This window comes from Cricetulus griseus, chromosome 7 (assembly GCF_003668045.3).
Source record: "Cricetulus griseus strain 17A/GY chromosome 7, alternate assembly CriGri-PICRH-1.0, whole genome shotgun sequence".
NCBI lineage: Eukaryota > Metazoa > Chordata > Mammalia > Rodentia > Cricetidae > Cricetulus > Cricetulus griseus.
In genome coordinates, this window is record NC_048600.1 from 118,041,275 (window position 1) to 118,066,165 (window position 24,891).

Genomic DNA, 24,891 nt, shown 5'->3' on the forward strand with positions numbered 1-24,891 from the left:
CTTACTTTGGTTAGTATATAATATGATGCATTTCATTATGACATTTTCATACATATGCATTGTTCTATCTCACTCATATTTGCCTTCTCACTACCATCCCTCATCTCCCTCCCCTTCAGCATCCCCCTCCCCTTCATCATCCCCCTCCCCCTTCCTCACTGACCTCCTCCTTTCTCCCAAGTAACTCCCCTTCTGCCTCATGCCATATGTATGTATGGTATGTAAATACATGTATATGTACATATATCTTTAAAAAGATTCTACATATGAGAGAAAACATAGCCTTTTAAAAGTTTCTCACTATGTAGCCAGAATTGGCACTCTGGATTCCTCTGGCTCTGCCTCCAAGGTGTTGAATTCAGAGTGCCAATTCTGTGCCAAGCTTCCAGCCAGCACTTCTAAAACTCTGTGCTCATTTTGATTCAGGTTTAGGAAAAGGTCCACTACATCAGAAGTCCTATCTGAAGAACTGTTGTTGTTGTTCATTTGGGAAAAATAAAAGACTTAAGAATCTGGAAGAAAATGAAAGGACAGACTGGTAGAAAAACTGAAGAAAAAGGATGAAACTAAATTTAAGAAGGAAAAACAAAGGTTTTGTCCTTCAGTGCACCTGGGTACCACTAATTGCTTTTGTACCCAGCCTGGTGGGTTAGGTCCCCTGTGCTGAGGTTTCTCACAGAGCTGGGTCTAACCAGGGCCTTAGGCATCCTAAGCAAGCAACACCACCTCAACTGTGGTCCTGATGGGCTTTTCCTGAGTGCCTCTCGTCTCACTGAGAATGAATTGTCATGTTTCTAAGCTTTTCCTTTCTGTATGCGTGAACATAGACTTTTATCGTCCTTCTTATCAACACAGAAATATCATGTGTTTTATCCTACAGCTGACAAAACACTGTTTAAGAAAGAATTACTATCTGGTGTGAAGTTCTTCGTAGGTAAGTGAGAAAAAGGACAAAAACAGTAAAATTGGAGACTTTCTTTAAACTATAAAATAACAAACTGAGTTTCATTCAGTAATCATTTGCTATCTACTAGGTATTCAAGAATCATCTGGAACATAAAATAATGTATAGGAAAATGGACTTAGACATTTTTTACTATACCTCCTGTTTTCCCTGTGTACATGTCAATTTTTAATTAAACTCTTACTTGGTGTTTTATTCATTTTACATTTAATACTCAAATATCATTTTCAGAATTTTGGATTCTTGCTAATTTGATTCAATGAAAATGAATGTTTTCATTCATTATTTAAAATAAAATGTTATTTTTATTTTTTCTTACAATGAAAATGAAAGGTTATATATTGTGCTGACTGGTTTTATGTCAACTTGACACAAGCTGCACTCATTAAGAGGAGGGAGCCTCAGTTAAGAAAATGCCTTCCTAAGATCACTGTAGACAAGCCTATAGGGCATTTTCTCAGTGATTGATGGGGAGAGTCCAGCCCACTGTGGGTGGTGCCATCCCTGAGTTCTATAAGAAAGCAGGTTGAGCAAACCATGGGGAGCAAGCCAATAGGCAGCACCTTCCACAGCCTCTGCATCAGTTCCTGCCCTGCTTGCTTTCCCGTGCTGACTCCCTTCAATGATGAACAGTGATGTGGAAGTGTCAGCCAAATAAACCCTTTCCTCCCCAAATTGCTTTTGGTCATTGAAGGTGAGGATGTAATTATTTCACTAGACCCAAAATAAATGATAAATGGGTGTTTATTGAGGAACAATTACATAGAAAAATACAGAGACCCACAGGATCAGCTGACCCACCAGAAAAGAAGAGCAAAGGAAAGCACGGCTCAAGCCTCCCTCTTCCCACTTGCTTCTGGTGTGGCCGCCGTTACAAGTTCCACAGGTCATGGTGTTCATGGCAGCAATAGAAATCCTAACTAAGAAATATATCATTATTGCTTCTAAACTTTGAATTTCTTATCAGGGCCATTTGTTCATTGTTCTACTGGAATATGAACATTTATTACTAATAATTTAAATGACCCCTTTATATATTAACTATAAGCACATTGTCATATACATAGAAAATATTTTCCTGGTTGGTTATTTGCTTTTTATTTTTTATATGCTGTATTGAAATAAAATTGAAAAACAACTCACATGCTATCCAATTCATCTACTAAAAATTCAAGGGTTTTTAGTACACTAATAGAGTTGTACAATATCACAACAATCAATTTTACAACACTTCGTCACCCCAAAATGCAACTCTACCCATTAGCAGTGACTACACATATCCCTAATTCTCCAGGCCTACGTAACTATGATCAACTTTGATATATGGGTATTTTTCATTTTTGTGAACTCAACCACTTCTCTGGTTTTGCCTTGTTTTCCTGGGACTTTTTTTAACATTTAATTTTTAACTCATCCAAAATACAATATATATTTTATAGATGTATTATAATATATATATCATATTTGTAACATTAATATACATACATTACATATAATGTATATTGCATATTATATAATATACACATTGATACTTTATAAATAACTCGTATTTTAGATTGAGTCAATGAAAACCATGCCAGTAGATTTTAATAATTCTCATTAACTGTAGTTTTCCTTGTATGTAAAAGTATATATTGTCAAAGTGCACTTTTCTCTCTCGTATACCTTCTCTCAGAAGTTTAATTCTGGAAGCCCATTCCTGACTGCTGTGTGACTTGCCTGACTTGCTATAATTAGCACCTTTGTGCTTTCCCTTAAGGGTAGGAGTTGACAGTCCAAACTTTTCATTTTGTAACAACTTTATTGTTTCTTGTTTTTATTAAGGAGGGAAGGTTAATGCCCACAATGTGAAAAATGTTCTTCAAAAGATTGGTTTCAAAATGGAAACAAAAGAACTGAAGGACCTGCAGGTTCACCTGCCAGTGACTGGTGAGCTTTTACAACGCCTTTATCCCAGACACAATGTCCTGTCTGGCCTGAGAGCAGCAAGGAAAGAAACAACATGAGGAGAAAAACTGAGGGCAGAGAGAATTTCAGGCTTTTCCTACAGAACCATGCTGGTGACAAATGCTGAAGATTGGTTAATGTGGAAATATACAGAGTGTAGAGACTTAAGAGGGCAAGGGGAACCAGTGACATAAAATAAAGAGGAAAAATACTATTAAAGAATTGAAAATGTGTGGACCATAGTGGCACAGAACTCAGTAGGCAAAAGGAGGTATATATGTGTGTTTTATGCCAATCTGGTCTACATAATAAGGTCTGAGCCAGCCAGGACTACATAATGAGACCCTATTTTAAAAAAATTGAGATGCTATTTTCTGATTATTAATGCTATTAACTCTTTAAGAAATGTATCTAAAAACTATGAAACCAACCAACAAAGCTGCAGTGCCTCACTTGTGCTCTTAATTGTTTTGACTCAGAACTTCTTTATGCTGTTTTATAAATTATTAGTTATCAATACTTACTGTGTTAGAAACTAAAATACTTTAATAAATCATAAATATATCACCACAAAAAAGAAACTAAAACATGTTTTAATAATGTTTATGTGTTAATTCTTTAAACTCTATTGTCTTATTGTCATTGCATAGCCTGATGAGGAAATTACTATGAAGCCCCAGGCAGACCTCAAACTCCTGATTCTCCTGCCTCAGTCTTAAGTGCTGGGATTACAAGTGTGTAGACTGATTTTCTGTTCTGCCAAGTCCTGCAGCCCTTTAGTCCCATATAAACAAACAGAGACTATATTAATTATAAACTGTTTGGCCGATGGCTCAGGCTTCTTATTGGCTAGCTCTGTCTTAATCATTAACCCATTTCTATTAAGCTATGTATTACCACGAGGCTTTGGCTTACCCATAATGCTCTAGCATGTTGTTCTTTTAGCAGCTACATGGCATCTTCCTGGTGGCTAATTATCTGCTTCTCCCCAGAATTCTCCTTGTCTGGTAGCCCCACCTATACTTCCTGTCTGGCTACTGGCCAATCAGTATTTTATTAAACCAAAAAGAGAACATATATTCAAAAGGACATCCCCCATCACAAGTGTGTGCCACAAAGCCTGACCATTACATTCTTTGAAAATAACTATAAATTTATTACTTGATAAATATATTTTATGAAAATATTTTCCCAAAACAAAGCCAAAAGATGAGAATAATTGTCTTAAATTATTATTAACCATTTTAATGTGTAGCTAGACTCCCATATATACTTTCTCATGCAATCTGCTGGAATATTTTGGTTACTTTATTTTATTCTGTTTTGAAATAGTACCAGGGATTGAACTATATAGTTCAATAGTACCGGGGCCTCACATATGATAGGCATATACTAAACCACTGAGTTACAGCCCCAGCCCTTGCTGGACTAATTTAGTTTGAGTAAAAATATATATAAATAGCCTTGTAGATGGAGTTTTCCTGTCCTGCAGCCACTCTCAAATAAATACACTAAGGCTTATATTAATTGTAAATGCTCAGCCAATAGCTCAGGCTTGTTTCTACCTAACTCTTACATTTAAATCAACCCATATTTCTTATCTATGCTTTACAGCGTGGTTTGGTGCCTTTTCTCAGTATGGCATGCCCATTTTGCTTCTTCCTATCTCTGCTGGGAACTCCTCTGACTCTGCCCTTCCTCATCCCATCATTCTTAATTTGGCTCTCCTGCCTAACTTTATCCTGTCCAGATATTGGCCAGTCAGTTTGTTTATTAAACCAATCATAGTGACATATATTCACACAGTGTACAGAAGAATTATTCCACAGCATAACCTGACTCCATACATATGCAAATAATTGGCAAAAGAAGCATTTGATAGCCTTTTCAAATAGATTTTTCCTTGCTATTATCCCAAAACTCAACAAGTAATCTCTTAAAACTTAGCTACCATATGGAATCAAAAACTTGATCATCCAACCTTCTGTATACTTGGCTACACTAAAGTGTGTTAGTTTGCCTTAGCCTTTCATCTTTACCCATGCGTGATTCCATAACATGCTTTGGTCATTGCACAATACTGACTAATTATACCAATCCCATAAATATTACATTTATTCAATATTCTTTAAACCAGATTTACGGCTGAGGAGATGGCTCGATCCACAAAGCACTTTCTACACAAGCATGAAGGCCCGAGTTCAGTCCCCAAAATCCATATAAAAAGCTGGACATTGCACACACTTGTAAGCACTGAGGAAGTGGAGACAGGCTTGAGCCCTGGGGCTTGCTGGCCAGCAATCCTGACGTAATTGGTCCCAGGTCCCAGTGAAAGACCTTGTCTCAAAAAATACGGTAGATGACTCCTAAGGAATGACACCTAAGGTTGAACTTTAACCTATACACACACACATAAACATACATACCACACACACACACACACACACACACACACACACACACACACACATAAACAAACACTAAATAAGTAAATAAATACCTTTGCTGCTTTATCAGGGACATCCTTAAGTGAAAGTGATATCTTACTATGAGCACACATGCAAAGGACAGAAGGATGGCTACTACCTTCAGATGCCATTAATTCAAAGATGGCAGTAGTTTTCCCTACTCGCCAGTACAAATGGAGACACTGTGGAAAAGGTACAGGGTGTGGGTGACCCAGGAGGCCAGTGGACCACACTATGAGAAGTGCTGTTCTAATATGTCTCTATGTCCACACAGCATGAGAGGACTAGGTCTCCTGACACCAGCACAACTCCACACCCAAAATGCTGTGAGGAAGAAAAGAAAAATAATAGTCACTGGATGGGCATATACTTACGCTTGAATCTTTTCTCTATTACATGTTCTTGTTGATTTAAAAGATAAAAATTCTGAGCCAGGTGGTGGTGGCGGCGGCGCATGCCTTTAATCCCAGCACTCAGGAAGCAGAGGCAGCTGGATCTCTGTGAGTTCAAAGCCAGCCTGGTCTACAAAGCAAGTTCCAAGATAGCCAGAGCTGTTACACAGAGAAACCCTGTCTCAAAACACCAAAAACAAAAACAAAATTATGAACAAAAGCATGAAAACTTGCTGTAATTCTACATGCCATATTTCAAGAACTTTATATGACTTTTTTAAAAACATCTGTCTTCATCTTTGAATCTAAATTTTGAATTTTCTTGCAGAACATGAAAAGGTTGACTTGGATGTGTTGATGGATGCAGCAAAATCTTTCACAGGTGGGAATTCCTGTAAGATGCTGCCCCTGATCCGGGTAGGGAATTGCCTTTCTTTAGTGGCAGTCTGCCCCTCCAGTATTCCGTAAGGTCACTCTGCTTCTTACATATTCATAGATAGTTTTGTCTCGTTGACAGTAATTTCCAGTATTAGAAATTTAGAACTATAGACCTCTCAGAGAGAAATATTAATTTCAATGTTTGTATCAGTATAATATTCATTTCACTGGTGTCAGAAGAAACAAAGTATAGATTACCATAGTGAATTTGAATGCAAAATTTTATATCAGGAATATGAACAGTCAGTCCCATAATTCAGGCCACTAAGTAGAAATGAGAGATTTTTACATACAAGTAGAATTATACAAGTCCTATTCCATCTGTTGTAATGTTCTCATGCTTCTATAGCAAAATACCACAGTCTGAGTAATTTATAAACAATAGATGTTTATTTTTATCACTGTGGGGTCTGGAAAATCCAATGCCAACACACTTGCATACTCAGTCTCTGCTGAGCTTCGGGCCACTTCCTGCTTTAGGGTGGTGCCTTGGGCACTGTGTCCTCCCCACACTGTGGAGGATGGAAAGGAAAAACAAAGGGACTCCTACTTTGTGGGGCCTCCTCATAGGTCCATAATCCCATGCAGGAAAAGCCCCATGACCTCACTTCCTCCTGGAGCTACTGCCTCTTGTTACCACTATACTTAAGATGAAGTTTCAATGTGAATTTTGGAGAAAACTCAAACTGAGTGCTGCCAGTCACTAGCTGTCACACAATGCTGCTCCATGCTGCACTGACCCCCAACACAGGAGACAAGTGTTGTGCTCTTACCAACTTTAAAAAAAGGCTTTCAAATGCTGACTTTCAAATAACCCCAAATTAGTGATGTTTGCTCACATCTTTGTACTTGCTTCGCCTTGCGGTTAGAGATAGTGCTGTACTTCATTATAGTTTTCTTAAACTAAAATCGTTATCTCTTAACCTGAAATAATTTCCATTTACTTAAAGGAGAAAAAGTTGACACCAAAGACTTAAAAAACGTTCTGGAAAACATAGGAATTGCACTCACAGAAAAAGAAGAGTGGAAGATATTAAAATCTCTACCCATTGCTAGTGAGTATTTAGCATGCTGCCAGTGTTTGGAGGAATGAATGGGGTACTGTGGGCTTCTGGGTGAGAACTGTGGTGAATAAGAAGCCTTTGTCTTGTTTGTGTTTTAATTTGAAAATGAGAAACTTCTCTCTCATATTCAGCCAGTGAGCCCTGGCTAAATTCTATAGCCCTGTACCCAACCCCCTGCAGTACACCTCACATCTGTCTGCCCCCTGGGAAACCTCCCATCTCCCCACAATCTAGCTAAAAGGTGAATTCCTGTGATCAGGGTACCTCCAGCATCACGTGTTTGTGCAGACAGTATCCATTCTGTCAGTGGCATAACCCACAAGCCCCTCAAAAATTCTACCCCCAGATTACCTGCATGGCTCATGGTTGGGAAGGGGAGACCCAGAGGCTATCCTGACTTTCACCTATGTATCCACCCCAGTTCCAAGGACCCCGACAGAGCCATTCTTCCCTGCCCACATTGTTCCTATCCCAATTGTCCCCCAAGCAAGGGCAAGCTTGCACACTGGCAAGGGTACTAATTCCCCCTGGAGGAGGAGCAGTTTCCTGAGTGGCCAAAGCTCAGTACCCATCTGAATTCTTGCTGCATGCACTAAGACTGCATGTTCCCTGTGTCTCCAGTCTCCCGCATCTGAATTCTGGCCACTTGCTCCAAAGGCTGCCCATTCCCTGTGTCTGCCCCCTCCCCCACCTGCCTCCTCATTGTTCTCTCAAGGAACCAATCTCGATAACTGCCTTACATCCTCCCTTCTTCCCTTCCCTGCCTCCTCCCTCCCTTTGAGGCTGCTGCTGATCTCTTCTGCCTGCTAAGCAAGCCCTCTGGCACCTTGCAGCTTTCTTAGCACTTGGGTTCTGTAAGTAGCTAAGGAGAGTCAGATGGCCTGTACTGGAGACTACATCAGACATGTGCCAGACACAGAGGGTCAAAGGCTGGAGCTCTCTGAGGACAGATAAGGATATGTTGTACTAGTGGATATTATCTGTCCCAATTTTACTTCACCTTCACCTATGGAGTTACTTTAGCAAGTAATTTAAAATATTTCTTTTTATCATTGCTTAAATTGACAACTTTTTATGGGGAAGAGAGGAACTTGTTACACAGCTCAGACTGGCCTTGAACTCACTATGTAGCCCAACCTGGCCTCAAGCCATGATCCTCCTGTCTCAGCTTCCCAAATGCTGAGAAGAGGCATGTACTATCACACCTGGCTGGTAACTATTTTTAATATTATCCTTTTATATGGTCTGCCATTTGGGCTAAACATATAAGTATGCCTCATGGGCAGAGAAAGGGGGAGAGATGGAGGCTATCGTGTAATAACAAAAGAAAACAAGAAAAATAAAATGTGTTTGTAACACGCCTTATCAGTTGCCATGTGTTCCAATCAAGTCTCAGACTCAGCACATTGAGAGCAGTACTTCTGCTGTTACTTGAGGGTAAAACACATTCCTAGATGAGTCATATAAAAGTGTGTTATAAAATTACAGACTCTCTTGGCTAGAGATGTAACTCAGTGGTAAGCTCCTTGCCTCACTGTACAAGGCTGGGGGGAGAGCATATTACAGTCTCATCCTTTTTCCTATGTTTCTCCATGTCTTACAGAGGATGGGACGGTCTATAAGAAAAGATTACTAGACAGTGTGGTGCCCATCAAAGGTAAGCATCCTGAGAACAGGCTCGCAATTCCTGCGCTTTGCATTTGCTTTGTTTGAAGGTCTCACTGATTGGGGTCTTGCTATTCGATGATCCCACTAGTGTGCTGATTCTGAGTATGTCCTCAGAACTCACTCATGGCTGACAGCATAATATTCCTCTTTTGTCTTACCATGGCTGAGGAAGACATTGTTAGTGCTGTGTCACTGTAACAGACTTGGTGTTGTTTTCATTTACAAGATTATCTTTATGACAGCTAGTCGTCATTTGTGATCAAGTCAATTGAAAGTTGTGCCTTGGTGAGGATCCTTTTCTCTTCCCAACTCCAACAGTACCCAATCTGGGTTGTAAAATATCCAACATTTCACTGCCCCAAACACACACCTAGGATTGGATCCACAGTCTTTAATATCCATAGCCTTTTTTAAGAACTTATTTTTTAAATTATGTGTCTTGTTTGTGGGTATATGCATGTGTGTGCAGGAGCCCATGGAGTCCAGAAGAGAGTCGCCTTTCCTAGTCGCTTTACAAGTGACTGTGAGCTGCATGATACATGTGTGCAGGGAACCAGACTGCAGTCTTCTGGGAGAGCAGAACATGCTATTAACCCCTGAGCCTCTCTCTGGCTCCACTCTCCATATCCTTAAAGCTGCCATCTTCCACTTTGGGAATTCCTTGCGTTTACTTCCATCCCTTATTTCTTTTGTTTGTTTGTTTGTTTGTTTTTGTTTTTGTTTTGTTTTTCGAAACAGGGTTTCTCTGTGTAGCTTTGGAGCCTATCCTGGCACTCGCTCTGGAGACCAGGCTGGCCTCGAACTCACAGAGATCCGCCTGCCTCTGCCTCCCGAGTGCTGGGATTAAAGACATGCGCCACCAACCCCTGGCTATCTCCTTATTTCTTAAGGGAAGAAAGTTCACCTTGCTAAGCTACCAATCATTTTGAGCACTGCAGCATTTGATTTTGAGAAGGAAGACCTTGAAGACCTGGTGAATCACCTGCCTGTGGATGGTGAGTATCTCAGGTGCCGCTATCCTAACAAGGAAGCCAGCGCTCTGTACAGGGCCTTATAGGAGTTTGGGGTCTGTGTGTGTTTGTTTGTTTGTTTGTTTAAAAAAACAGTCAGTCTCTTAGGAAAGCCTACGAAATATTTCCAAATCTAACTGGATCTCTGTGTCTGGATGTCTTTTCTTACAGAAAATGAAATAGTTGGTTTAGACGTGTTAATGAGGAAAGCAAAAACTTTTACTGGTAAGTAGTTATGATTAAGAGGCATTCATTATTAACTAAGGCGTTAATATTTTATAGAAAAAATGTGTTCAAACATTAGTTTTCTTTTGACGCTACTACTGTCATGCTAAATTAAGTGTCCTACAAAATTAAGAGTTGAATATTTGTTCCATACTCTTATATTTGATTTAGGTTTTGCTTATATAAGACCTGTGGGGGGGGTGGCATGTGTGTATGTCGTGTTGTTTGTGTGTTTATGTGTGTGTGTGTGTGTGTGTGTGTGTGTGTGTGTGTGAGTGTGTGGTGTGTGTGTGTATGTGGTGTGTGTGTGTGTGTGTGTGTGTGTGTGTGTGTGTGTGTGTGGTATGTGTGTGTATGGTGTGTGTGTGTATGGTGTGTGTGTGTGTGTGTGTGTGTGTGTGTGTGTGCGCGAGCGCGTTGGATTCGGGGAGACACTATTGGGAATTAGACCTGCTGTCTAAACAGCCAAAGCATAAATTCAGTCTCAAAGTGGGGTTTGATGTGCATCTGGAATCTGAGCTTTCCCTTCTCTTGAATTAAAGTGTAAATTCTCGTTCTATTACAAGTGACACATTCATATGTACCTTGGATTTATGTAGCTTAACAAATTCCCTTGAAATTTCACTTCCATAATAGGATTACACCACATAAGTAACTGAAATAATTTTTCCATCATCTAAAACCATCCGTGCTTGGGGCATAGCTCAGCCCAGAGAGTGCTTGCAGAAGGACCTGTTGACCCCAAAACCCACAGAAAAAGCTGGGCATGGTGGTATCAACTTGTAATCCAAGTGCTAGGAATACAGAGTCAGGCAAATCCCTGGAGTTCACTCGAGTCATCATCACCTCCTCAGCAGGCCCCACTTCCCAGTGAGAGATCCTATCTCAAAAAAAAGAAAGAAAAAAAAAAAAAAAGCTGGGCGCCTCCTGAGGCTCAAAAGCTGACCTCTGGCCACACGCACATGTGCCCAGAAGTGCTTGCACAGTCATCCACATAAAACCATTCATCCAATGCTAAGATTCTTACCTGTTAAAAATCTGCATCTTTCTAAAGGGAAGAGAGTCGAAGTTGATAATCTGAAAAATGTGCTGAGGAAATTGGGTCTGACTCTCCCCGACAGAGCATACAAGGATCTGCAGAAAGCCCTGTCAGTTTACGGTGAGTACTGAGGTCACTCCTTCAGACTTGGATTAGGGGTGGAGAGGTGAATGCTTCTGGAATTATACATTGGTATCCCAGAAAACACAGTTCTCCCGTTAGGAGAAATCGTGTTGCCTGTTCTTGAAGGCTAACAATGTCTCTCACAAATCTCTACCATCAAACTTAAATGTCCCTGCTGCCCTGGGCATAATGCCAACTCTCAGTGATGACCAAGAAGAGCGGTGGAGAGATGGCTTGGTGATTCTGAGCACTTGTTGCTCTTGCAGAGGGTCAGGGTTTGGTTCTGAGCACCCACAAATCAGCTCAGACCCATCTGTAACTTCAGTTCCAGTGAATCTGACACCCTCTCTGGACTCTGCACATATGTAGTACACAAAACATCCACACACCGTTTTCAAAAAGAAGAGGGAAAGAAAAGAAAAGGGAGAAAGGGGAAATTCAGACTTTTTAATTCAGCCAGTATATATACTTATAACTCACTTCTTCATATTTCTCCCCATTCTTACACTATGGTAAAAGTAAACTTCTAAACAAATCAGAAGAGTTGTTTGAAAGGTTTTCCTAAAATCATGGGTTCCGCCTTGTATTTGTGCTGTCTTTGTCAGTCTTCCCAACAATTAACTTAGATTCTGAATGCTACCTTACCTTACAGCTGGTAAGAAGATATATAAGAAGCGACTGCTAAAGTATGTGAAGAGTCTCAAAGGTGAGTGAGATGCATTGTGGGAAAGCAAGTAAAAAAATCCTTGGCTAGGTATGGTGGCACATGCCTATAATCCTCCTCCTTGTGAAGCTGAAGCAGGAAGAAAGATTGTGAGTTCAAATCCTGTGCTCACTACGTAGCAAGGGCCTGTATCAAGGGGCAAACATTCATGTTTACTGTTAGCTCTTAAAATGTTCCAGCTTTGCTTCCTGCCAATTTATTGATCCATCAATATGACTTGTAACTTGCTTCTCATGTTTGAATGCATGAACTTAGAAAGACATAGGTTAAGTATCCTATTACTGTAGAAAATCTTAACTGTTTTCTCGTTAGATTTGTGTAGGGTGGCTGTTTCAATCATAAAACATTAGACTGGCCTTCTCCTTTGTTGATTACTCATGGAGACTGGAGACCCCTGCACTGGTTTAAAGGGAATATCCTATTTCTAGATTATATACTCTATGCAAACCACTGTCGTTTAAAGGGAATATCCTATTTCTAGTTTATATACTGTATGCAAACCACTGTCCTTTAAGTTTGGTGTGTGTGTTGTTGGTTTTTGGGATAGGACCTTATTCTGTAGCCCAGGGTAGCCTATAATTCATTTTGTAGTCCAGGCTGGCCTCCAATTTTCAGCAATCCTCTTATCTAAGCCAATTAAGTAATGGGGTACAAGTATGATCCACCACACCAGGTGCTCTTTTTAAAAAAAGAAAATTAGAAGACTATATTTTAAAGTGCTACCAGAGGCTGAGACAGGAGGATTTCATGTTTGAAGCCATCCTGTACAATGTAGCCATACAATTTTTAAGGACATGATGGGGGTGTGTCTCAGTGGTAGAGTGCTTACCTAGCATATGCAAGTTCCGGATTCAATTCTGTAAGTAAAGGAAAAACCACCAGAAAGTTCTCCAACTTGAGAAGTAACCATGTCTCAAGAAAAATAACTACTTGAGAAGTAAAGGCCAAGTAGGGAAGGAGTTGGAGAGACAGTTTAGTGGCTAAAAGCACTTAACTGCTCTTGCAGAGGACCTCATGTTTTAATTCCTAGCACCCACACAGTGGTCACAACTATCCTTAACTCCTGTTCCAGGGGATCTGATGCCCATCTGACCTCTGTGGGCACCAGGCATGCACATGGTATACATAAATACATGTTGGCAAAATTCTCATATACCTAAAATGAAGTAAGTAAATCTAATTGACATGGCAATGTTATTGAGGGAAAATCCAGTGGGGTCCTAACCTGAGATGAAAAGCTACAATTAATGACTACTGAGAGAGAGTCTGTCTTCCCCAGGAATGAGTCACCTAACTGCTTATCCAATACCAGGTTATCAGTCCTCGGAAACTCTGTGTGTGTGTGTGTGTGTGTGTGTGTGTGTGTTTAGTATTGCATATATATATATATATATGCATATATATGCATATTGCATATATATATATATGCAATACTAAATGAACTCAGTAGATTGTTTTTATACATTTCTTTATATATATGTAACAATAACTAAAGAATGAGTAACCATGAATTTGAGAGGAAGACATGGGAAGGATTGTAAGGAGGAGGATAGAGAAATTTATATAACTTTATTTTAATTTTTTTAACATTCTTAAGGTTTGTAAAATGTCAGGTAGAACAATGCCTGTTTGATTCCCAGCACATACACACACACAAAAAAAAAAAAAAACCTGCAAAAGTCTCCTTGTCTTCCACAGATGTAATCCTTCCATTAAAGACAAACACTGTTAACAAGTAAATGCTATTTCCCTCCGTTTTTTCTACCATTAGCAGATATATCTTAATCTCGGACATTGCATACATTAACAGTCTCCTTGGGCTCTAGTGGTTAACCTCCCAGTAAGAGTTTCTGATGTGTGAACACAGTCAGTTCTTTTCACCCGTCAGAACCAATGCCCACATTCTCATCCCATGCCCTTCTTTCCTAAGGGCCACGGGTCAAAATTAAAAAAGTGGAATCTCTCTTGGAAAACCTGGGAATTAAAATCAAAGATGAAGAACTTGAAGAAGTAATGGCCCTACTACCATCTGAGGGTGAGTATTGCAGACACAACCCTGTTCACCAGAGAAATACAGCCCTCTGTGAACACTGATTCTGTGTCTCCTCTGCACCTGTTCCTCCTCTCGACCATCTCAGTGTCTTCATATAGATTAGGGGTTTTAAGCTTGCTGTGCCATGAACCTGTTTCTACATCTGCTATAACAGTACCCTTCTGGGTAAAATTTGTGAAGCACAGGATAACAAAGAAACCATACTAAAATGTAGTTTATCAAGATTCAAATTACAAATGCTTAGTACTTTTTAAAGAACTTAAGTTCTTCTAGCAGGTCAGATTATTGTCCCTTTAAAATAGAGATGGGCATAAGTAACATTTCAACGTATTTGCAACAATAACACTGCATGAACCTTGGGTGATCTATACTAGTGACAAAGTTCTGCTGTCTATGGTTTACTGTCTAAAGAATCTGGAAGAAAAAAATACTAAGTTTCAATTAGTGGGTAGTGAAAATAAGTATATATTTTTCCCATTCAAGCTCAAGAAATCCCTGAATTCTATCAGTACATGAACACCTGGTTAAGAACCCCTCCCCTGATAGTCATCCTGACCACCTGTTCCTTGACTTCTCTGTAAGCAGAGCTCTAACAAAGCAATGATGGAAACTATATGAAGCAAGTTAAACAAGGAAATAACTCAGTGTCTGGGGAGATGGTTCAGCAGTTAATGCATACTGTTTTTGCAGAGGACCGGAGTTTGATTCCCAGAACCCATATAGGGCAGCTCACAACTGTGTAATTCGGACTCCAGAGACACCAAACACCTCTGATGTCCTTGGACATCTGCTCATATTGCACATACCCACACACAACACACACAATCAAATAATGTATATACATAGACCCACATGCAATGAGATGAAAATCTTCCTTGTTTCTCTGAAATGATGTTGATTAAAGCAGAGCTCTGAGCTGGAAAATGATATTGTTAATTAGGAAAAAATTATACATAGACTTAAAACATATTACTGTGCCATTGTTCCGTAAACATTGAATATGATGTCCTGATGCCACTGAAACATGTGCTGTGGCATAACAGAGCATGTAATGCCAAATCCAGCTTCTCTCCAGCCATGAAGACCTTCATACCTCTCCCTCTGACTTTTTAATCTATGCAGTAACCACTCACCACTGCCGGCTTCTTTCTTTAGATTCCATGCTTAATAGCATGTAATATTACAAACTCTCAAAACTCCTACCAAACACACTTGGCCAAAACCAAGCCATCTCCTTATCCTGCGCTTACTCTTGAATAACTCAAGAGGGCTGGGGAATCATAAAACCATGCTAATAGAATTCACTTCAGATAACAGTCACAGATTTCCAAGACAGTCCCTGACACTTCCAAATAAGTCTCTGCTACATTTCCCAAGGACTGCTGTCTTATTCTCAGAGACAATTGCACACCTTCTCTACTCAAATTTCTAGTACCTTCTCATCTTAACTCTTAGATGATGACTTGACTCAGATTTCACAAAGAAGATAGATGCAATTAGACAAGAAGGTCCTTGTTTCCCTGCCTTCCTTTCTATGATCTCTCTGTACCCAGGGCCATACATTTGTCCTACATTTTATCTTGCTATAAAGGGAAAAGAATCACTTCTACGGGCTGGAGAGATGGCTCAGTGGTTAAGAGCACTGGCTGCTCTTCCAAAGGTTCAATTCCCAGCATCCATATGGTGGTTCACAACCATCTGTAATGAGATCTGGTGCCCTCTTCTGGCCTACAGGCATACATGCAGACAGAACACTGTATACATAATGAATGAATGAATGAATTAGCTAACTAATTAATTTTTTAAAATCACTTCTACAAAGAACCAGCTTTTCCTCTTGTGCTTGGGTCCTATATCTTCTTGCCATCTCAGAGACCCGGTTCCTCAATGCTCCCCTTTTATTGCCTGTATCATAAATGGTTTCTTGGCTACACTTTCTGCATACTGCCATTGATACTGATGGGCTATTCCATCACACTTGTCTCCTGCTACAAGTTCCTCTTGGCAACAGAGTAACCTCAGAAATCCATTATTCAAAGCTAGGCAAAGTGATGCAGTCTTTGATTTCCAGCACTTGAGAGGTGAATTCAAGAAGATCCGAAGTCCAAGATAATCCTTAGCAGCATTCCGAGTCTGAGGCCAGACTGTCACTGCTTCCTCACCTTCTACTCCTTAGCACTCTCAAAGTAGGTTTTTCATCCCCAGCATCACACTTGCCCAGCTCTCAACAAGATAATCAATGACCTACCTTTGCCAAGGTTCATGGTCAAGTCTGTTCTTACCTCACTGGCATCTTCACAGCACTTGACACAGGTGGCCACTCCTTTCTGAAAACTTTCTCCAGACTTGAGAGGTCCTATTCTTACATGGCGTTCTTATTCACTCCATTTCCATTTTTGACTCTTCCTCTCATACAAGATCTCCAAATAACACAGTGCCAGGGTGGGACCCAGGAGTGCATTTTTCATCATACCTTCTTCCTAAGTGATTACATCCAGTACCATTGGGTCATATGTTATCTCCAAGCTGATTAAGTAAATGGATTTTGATAGGTCAGCGTGAGCTGGGAATAGTATATCAAAATTATTCATTTGATGTTTCCATTTAGATTTCTTGAAGATATTACCAAGTCACAAAAATTATTATAAGTTAATTCTTCCAGCTCTCAGCCTTCCCCATCACCCTGATGATTGGAGAGTATGGAAGATTAGACTTCATTCTTCTGCTCTCCCTTTCCTCAACCCACATTCAAATCTCTCTCTACCTGACAAACATGCTCTAAATCCAACCTTTTACCATTGTCTCCATTGCTGCTATCCTGGTCCAGCCGCTGTCACCTCTTTCCTTGGCCAATAAAATAGTCTATTTAATTTCCATTCTTCCAAGTTCCTTATTTTGCACATAGCAGCCAGAGTAACAATTTGAAAGCTGAAATTAAATCAAGTTTATTCATTGTCTTCAAGACCTACAATACTATTCCACTGCAACCAGAATAAAATCCAAACTTTCCATCATAGCTTACAAGGCCCTGTATCACTGGAGCCTGTTGGGAGCCAGGATGATCCAAGGCTTTCAAAGAGACCTGATGAAAGGACAAAGGGGATGTTAGTCCTATGCCCTTGCATGGGGGCAGACTTGGCAAGGTCTGAGCCAGAGATGGAGCCAGTACCTCAAAGAAGTTAAGGTTTCCTGGGTGTAGATGGATTTTTCTTTGAGCCACCAACTCACAAATAATGACATGGAGACTTATTATTAATTATGAAAGCCCGGCCTTAGCTTAGGCTTTCTCCCAACTAGCTCTTATAACTTAAATTAACCCATTTATATTCATCTATGTTCTGCCATGTGGCATTACCTTTCTCTGTACTGCCAAAGTGCTTCCTCTGCCTCTGGCTGGCAACTCCACCCTTCTTCTTCTTCCCAGAGTCCTCTCTGTCTCCAGAAGTCCTGCTTAAATTCTTCCTGCGTAGCTATTGGCCATTCAGCTCTTTATTATACCAATCACAGCAATACATCTTCACACAGTGTATAAATATCCCAAACACATGGGAACTGGACTTTCCTCCCTCTGGTGGGTATGTTTATCAGTTCCAGGGCTGCTGTGTTCTCAGTCTTGAGATATACTGTGTTCCCTTTGTGGAACATGTGATTAGTTTCCTGATGACTTCATCGCAGTTTTTCCCTTCAAACAGTATATAAGATACTGTACTTCTTAATAAACTTGATGGCTTGAGTCATCATCTTTTGCATACCTCCCTATCCCAGATTTCTTCTTTATTTTCTCATCTCTGGTCCTTCCTCTCAACACCTCACTGTTTGGGACCCTTACTCCTATGGGTTTAAGTCAGGACCCTGTCATATTTTCCTTTCTTCCTATGTCACAGTCATTCCTATCATAGGACAATTGTATATCATAATCTTCTATTGGACTATCTCCCCCCAGCTCTTCACATGGCGAACCCTTCTCATCATTCAGTCCAAAACCCAACTGACTTTCCTCAGGGAGGTCTTTCCTGCCCTCCTTGTCTAAAGCATTCCTATCCTCTATTTCTATTTATTACAGGGAGTTGTTTCATTTTTCATAGTGAAAAATTATCCTTTTTGTTTATGTGTTCATTGCTTGTCTTCCTCACGAGATTGTACACTCAGAACTCATCCTCTTCCCTGAGGATGCTTTCTCTAGCATCCACACGTCCTCACAAAGTGCCCAGCACAAGGGAAGGTACTCTAAGTGATAAAATAAAAATCTGTAAGGTCAGATTCTCCCTCTACATAACTATGCTAAGTCATTTCTAGCTTAGATGATTCTGGTGGTCTCTAAAGCAATGAAAAAAGAAAGAAGATACAATAGTTATTCATTTCACAGTATAAGCTTTCTTTGTTTCCAAGATAGCACTATTAACTCTGTGGATAAATCCATAAATTTCTAAGGAAAACTAGAAAAAGGTCACTGAATTCTTAGGTTCTTCATAATTTCAGAAGGTAATGTTTATAACTTTTATGAATCTTAGAAACATGAAATCATCTTCCCTCACTTGCAGGTGACGGAACAGTGCACCTGAATGAACTGGTAGATATGGTCAATTACATCAAAGGTAAGTTTCAAGCCATGATAGGAAACACTTAGAAATAGCATTTTATATACTTATCAATTAATACTGGGCAAGTACCTTTCCCATTCATAAAGGTTGCTCCACCACTGTTCAGCAAGTTTAGACTCTTTTATATGGCATCTTTCCCTTTCTGTGGATTCACTGAACTCAAGTAAGTCATAACAAGTATTTATGCTGACCCTTAAAGTATTGTGTGAAATTTTCCCTGAAAATCTCCAATATAGAATCACTGTTCATCACTGAAGGAAGTCAAAACAGGAATTCAAACAGGGCAGGAACCTGGAGGCAGGAGCTGATGCAGAGGCCATGGAGCTTACTCATCATGACTTGCACAACCTGCTTTCTTATAGAACTCCAGGGATGGCACCACTCACAATGGGCTGTGTCCCCCACCAATCACTAATTTTAAAAATGCCTTGCAACAGGATCTTACGGAGGCATTTTCTCAATTTATGTTCCCTCCTTCAGATAACTCTTGTTTGTGTGTCAAGTTGACATAAGACTAGCCAACACAGATATCAAAACCCATAGAACCAGTCACACCCTTTACTTTCTCCTAGAAAAGTATCCTACAGGAATACTTTACTGAGTAAAATTTAAAATCCTGTTTCAAGATTTTTGTTCTCATGATAAGTAGTAAGAAAACTATAACAGGCTAGAAATATTTAAGTATATATATGAGAATCACTATACAAACCGTTACGTAGTAAGAGAATCACAAATTTGAGATCAGCCTGAACTTCACCAAGACTGTCTTAAAAAAAAAAAATACAGGCTGAGGGGCGGAAGTGGGGTCCCAAAGTCTGCAATGATGGCTCATGAAGAGGAAGATGTTAGAGATTACATGATGGAGGAGCAGAAGGCAATCAAGGACAAGTATCCTCCAGTCAATCGAAAGTACGAATATTTGGATCACACAGCTGATGTCCAGTTACATGCGTGGGGAGATACTCTGGAGGAAGCATTTGAACAGTGTGCCATGGCCATATTTGGTTACATGACAGATACTGGAACTGTGGAACCCCTTCAAACAGTAGTAGAAACCCAGGGAGATGACCTGCAGTCTCTACTGTTCCACTTTTTGGATGAGTGGCTTTACAAGTTCAGTGCTGATGAATATGTCATACCCCGGGAAGTGAAAATACTTAATATTGATCAAAAAAATTTCAAGTTATGGTCAATTGGGTGGGGAGAAGAATTTTCATTGTCCAAGCATCCTCAGGGAACAGAAGTCAAAGCAATAACATAGTCAGCAATGAAAGTCTACAATGAAGAGAAGCCAGAAGTGTTTGTGATCATCGACATTTAAGACACCAAGAAGGAATGAAGGAAGGAAAGGAAGGAAGGAAGAGACACTTGGGGACTGGAGAGAACCCGGTTCAATTCCCAGCAACCACATGACAGCTCACAACTGTCTCTAACTCCTATTCCAAGGGATCCGAAGCCCTTATGCAGACATTCATGCAAGCAAAGCACCAGTGTACATAAATAAAAATAAATTATTTAAAAAAATACAATGGTAGTTAAGTGGGATAGCATGGATTAAAATACTAACTATAAAGATTATACAGAATATTCACCTGCATATATACTAAAGCCAGAAGACTACACAGAAGACTGGTGTGGCCCCTGTACGATGATGATACACAAATTCATGAAGTAGTCCATATTTTTCAAGATATATAAAGAACTGCAAAAAACAAACACACAAACTAGGTGTGGTAGTGGGGAGGCAGAGGCAGGTGGATCACTGAGTTTAAGGCCAACTTGGTCTACAGAAAGAGTTACAGAACAGCTAGAACCACACAGAGAAACCCCATCTCAAAACACTAAAAACAATAAATAAACACCTAAAATGCTGTTTACCCCGTTAATAAATAATCTAATAAACTGAATAAACACTTCTCAAAAAGGAAATGCAAATAGCTAATACATGCTTTAAAAGGTTCTCAACATCCTTAGCTAGGATCGCTAAGTCAAATGAAAACTGCTTTGAGACTCCATCTCACCCCAGTCAGAATGGCTGCATTAAAAAAAAAAAAAAAACATACAGTGGAGGATACGGGGGAGAGAGGAACACTTACTTATTCACTGCTGATGGGAATGTAAACTTGTGCAGTCAGTGTTGAAGTTAGTCCTTCAAAGGCTGAACATAGAACTTCAGTTATGAAATATGACACAGTTATCTCTTGGGTAAATACTGAAAGTATTCTAATCAGTTACCACACAATACTTGCTTATTAGTGTGCTATTCATAATAGCCAGGAAATGTAACTAGTCTAGATGTCCATCTAGATGAGAGGATAACACAAGACAATGGAATTTTAATCAGCCTTAAAGAAAAGTGAAATCGTAAAATTTTCAGAAAAATGGAAACTGCAAATCATTATGGTAAATGAATTAAGCCAGACTCATAACGACAATACATATTCTCCCATTTGTGCGTGTGTGTGTGTGTGTGTGTGTGTGTGTGTGTGTGTGTGTGTGTGTGTATAAGTGTACAATTGTAACTCATAAAACTAGAAAGGGGATCTTGAGGGGGAAGAAGAGATCTTAAGGGAGAGGAATGAAAGAAGACACAGAGGACATGTACTGGGAAAGAGGGTACTCAATGGGAAAGGAGGACCCAGTCAGAGATGGGGAGGTGTGGGGAGGAAAGGCAAACCAAAATAAAATGGCACATTATCACGATGCTGTGATGAAATCTGTTATTTTATATGCTGACTTGAAAAATTAATTTTAAAAAGTGTTAGCATTTTAAAAGATTATGTAGTGCCTTAAAAATATTTATAAATAAATTACTTTGGGGTTGGAAAAGCAAAATACAAGCCAAGCATGGTGGCGCACACCTATAATTTCAGCACTCAGGAAGCTGAGGCAGGAGAATCACAAATTTGAGGATCAGCCTGGTCTTCATAGTAAGACAAAATGCAAAATTATACTTACATTAGACTTTCACATTATATAAATAAAGTCATTATCAAAGACCAGAAAGAAAAACTGAGAATTGCCTTTGTGGTAGGGTAGTGGGGTTTCTTGCCCCTACCACCCCTTTAAAGTTAGTGGCCATTAGTGTGGTTAAATCTCTTACAATTAATAAAAAAAAAAAACTATTCTGTGTATTGAGATCGGGTGAATTTTTGGAATGTATAGTGACCAAAGAAGTAAATTACAGGAAAATGTAGTTAAACAAAAATGTAAAGTTTTCGCTGGTGTGAACTTCCAGGTACAATGATCTATACCTGTAGTCCCAATCTACTTAAGAAAAGGCAGGAAAACTGCATGTTTGGGCAACAGAGGCAGCATGAGCGACACAGGGAGACCCTGTGAAAAGGAAGGGGGCCTGGTAAATAGAAAAAAACAGATATCCAGGTGGTACAGAAGATACCAGGTTCTGCATAGCCCACACATAGGGTTTCAAATCCTGGAGTCCTTTATCACCTTCTGCTTGTATACCAAAGCAGAACTATAGCAGGACTTCCCAGAGCTCCTTGTCATTCCAGATGTACAGGGCAACAGTCTACATAAGCACAGAAAGTACTTGTCATCCTTTGTAAGCATTGTCCCATTTCTCATCCTTTCTAAGGAGAAGCAATTGACACCCAGTACTTGTGCAAGTTCCTAGCAAATGAGAGGATCGAGTTCACAGAGGACATGATGAAAGACCTGATGCCTTACTTGAGATTAAATGGTGAGATTTCTGCATGCAAGGTGGTGTCTTCCTAAAAGTGCTTTTGCGACCAGCATAGAAGAGCCTCAGAAATTCTTTTCTGTATCACGTAAAGCACTTGTGTGTGTGTGTGTGTGTGTGAACTGCCTTCTGTCTTAGTTAGGATTACTGTTTGTGTGTCAAAACACCATGACTAAAAAGCAAGTTGGGGAGGAAAGGATTTATTCAGCTTACACTCCCATATCGCTCGCTGTTCATCATGAAAAGCAATCAGGAGAGGAACTCAAACAGGGCAGGATCCTGGAGGCAGGAGCTGATGCAGAGGCCATCGAGAGGCTGCTTCCTAGCTTGCTTCCCCAGGCTTGCACAGCCTGCTTTCTTATAGAACCCAGGATCACCAGCCCAGGGATGGCACCACCCACAATGGGCTGGTCCTTCCCTTATCATTCACCAATTAAGAAAAATGCCCTACAGCTGGATCTTATAGAAGTATTTTCTCATTTTATGTTCCCTCTTTTCAGTAACTCTAGTTTGAGTGTCAAGTTGACATGAGACCAGCCGGCACATGTGTGCATCATATTGAAATGCAGGCTTGGGTTCAGGTCAAAGGTGAAGCCTTGAGTGTCTAACAAGCTCCATTGTGGTATGATCCTGGTCCATGGGCCACATCTTGACTGCCAAGGATCTAAACAGGAAAGAGAAGAGATATGCCTGTGCTTTCCTTTTTTTAATACCAAGTAAAACCAATAAGCCAGTGTGTGTGAGGGCATGATTCTAACCCAAAAGGGAAGTACAAAAAATATTAGTGGTTAAAATTAGGAAATAAAAGTGGGCAGCAGGCAGAAGCAGGGGTTTGGGGCCAATTGATCTTTTACTGACCAAGATACAGGTCAGTGATGGGTCACGGGCCTAGCATCATTTGAAAGGCCCTGGGTTTGAATTCTAGCACCATAAAAATGAACAAATTAAAGCCAAGTGTGGTGGTGCACACCTTTAATTCCAGTGCTCAGGAAGCAGAGGCAGGTAGATTTCTGAGAGTTTGAGGTATACAGAGTGAGTTTCAGGACACCCAGGGTTACACAGAGAAACCCTGTCTCAGAAAAAAAAAAGAAAATTAAAGCTTGCAGCAAAGCCTACATGTACTCCTGATCCTTGTCCTCCACCACTTCCATCCTGTCATGCAAACCACTGAACCATGATTCTCTAACACAGTTTTGTCCCCACTTTTGTCCTTTAGCTTAATTACCACTTTTTCTCCAATGTTGCCCCTCCACTCCATCCCCATCCCACAATGCATCATGAAACCCTGTTTGACTACCCCATGCTCCCTGTTGCATCCCATGGTCCTATTCCGCTATTCACCCCTCAACCAAAACAGCACTGTTTCTTCTCAGAACTCTGATAGGATTTTATTACAGACACAATATATACCTCCTGCTCTGGCTTTTTTATACACTTCTGTGATCTTCCAACAGACTTTAAAGTTCTTAAAAGAAAAAGTCTGATGTCAAATGCTAAGAACACAAAAAAAAGATGAATCACAGCCCTTGTCCTCATAAAGCTTTTGGTGCAATAGAGGAAGAAGCACATAAAAAATGTGATGTAATGCGATAAATGCATGCAGAAGCACATATGGCTGAGATTGAAGTCTTCTGGGGAAAGACTGCCTTAACAGGAAAGACGTATGGCATCCTTCCAGTCAGAGACAGGCTGTGCTCTCACTGTGGCAAAGCACATTTGAGACGGTTCTCAAAAAAGATGTCCAGGTCCCCAAGAAATGAATGAAGATGTGGAAGTAGAAGGACTAGTTAGGAAGAGAGAAAGGATTAGCAGGACTAGTTAGGAAGAGGGAGAGGATTAGCAGGACTAGTTAAGAAGAGGGAGAGGATGAGGATTAGCAGGAGTTAGAGAAAAGGTAATAGGGGTGAATATGACCAAAATACAGCAATACATGTAAGAAGATATGATGAATCCCATTGCTATGTACAACTAATATATGCTAATATAAACTTTTAAAAAGATTTCTCAGAACAAAGAGCAGGTCCTTCCCTCCCTATTCTAATGTATGCATATGCCAACGTATTTCTCTTTATATCTCCACTTTTACAAAAACATGTGCATCCCAGTAAAATGGCTCAGCAATAAGGAAACCACCTGAGTGTGATCCCCAGAATCCACATGGTAGAAGGAAAGAACCAATTCCTACAAGTTGGTTCTGATATCTACGTGCATGCTATGTTTCTCGTGTATGCATGTGGGTGTGTGCCCACCCACGTGCGCGCGCGCGCACACACACACACACACACACACACACACACACACACACACAAATAAACAAATGTAAAAAACTTTAAATATATATCTATTGTCATCTTTTGGGAAAAGATACTTATAAACTTGAGACCAGATTCTGTTGGCAGTACCACTTTCCTACTTGTGACCTGTAATTATCAACCACATTCTTTTAAACTGTCTCCCTACAAAAGTCATTGT

General features: G+C 40.1%; 1 protein-coding gene and 1 non-coding gene across 2 annotated transcripts; both read left to right on the top strand.

Annotated features, from left to right (window-relative positions):
• The first annotated feature begins 19,536 nt into the window (after positions 1 to 19,536).
• LOC103158553 (protein archease-like) lies at positions 19,537 to 19,997 on the top strand. Its single transcript, XM_035447863.1, has one exon. The coding sequence runs from the start codon at positions 19,537 to 19,539 to the stop codon at positions 19,975 to 19,977; it is 441 nt and encodes a 146-aa protein (XP_035303754.1). The 3' UTR covers positions 19,978 to 19,997.
• Positions 19,998 to 20,293: 296 nt separating this feature from the next.
• Positions 20,294 to 20,402, top strand: LOC113836919. The gene has a single exon (XR_003487430.1). It is a non-coding gene; the product is annotated as a U6 spliceosomal RNA (small nuclear RNA).
• Positions 20,403 to 24,891: the final 4,489 nt, after the last annotated feature.

What these genes read in the sequence shown, in the direction of transcription:
- LOC103158553 (XM_035447863.1), top strand. Translation starts at nt 19,537, where the DNA reads ATGATGGCTCATGAAGAGGAAGATGTTAGAGATTACATGATGGAGGAG.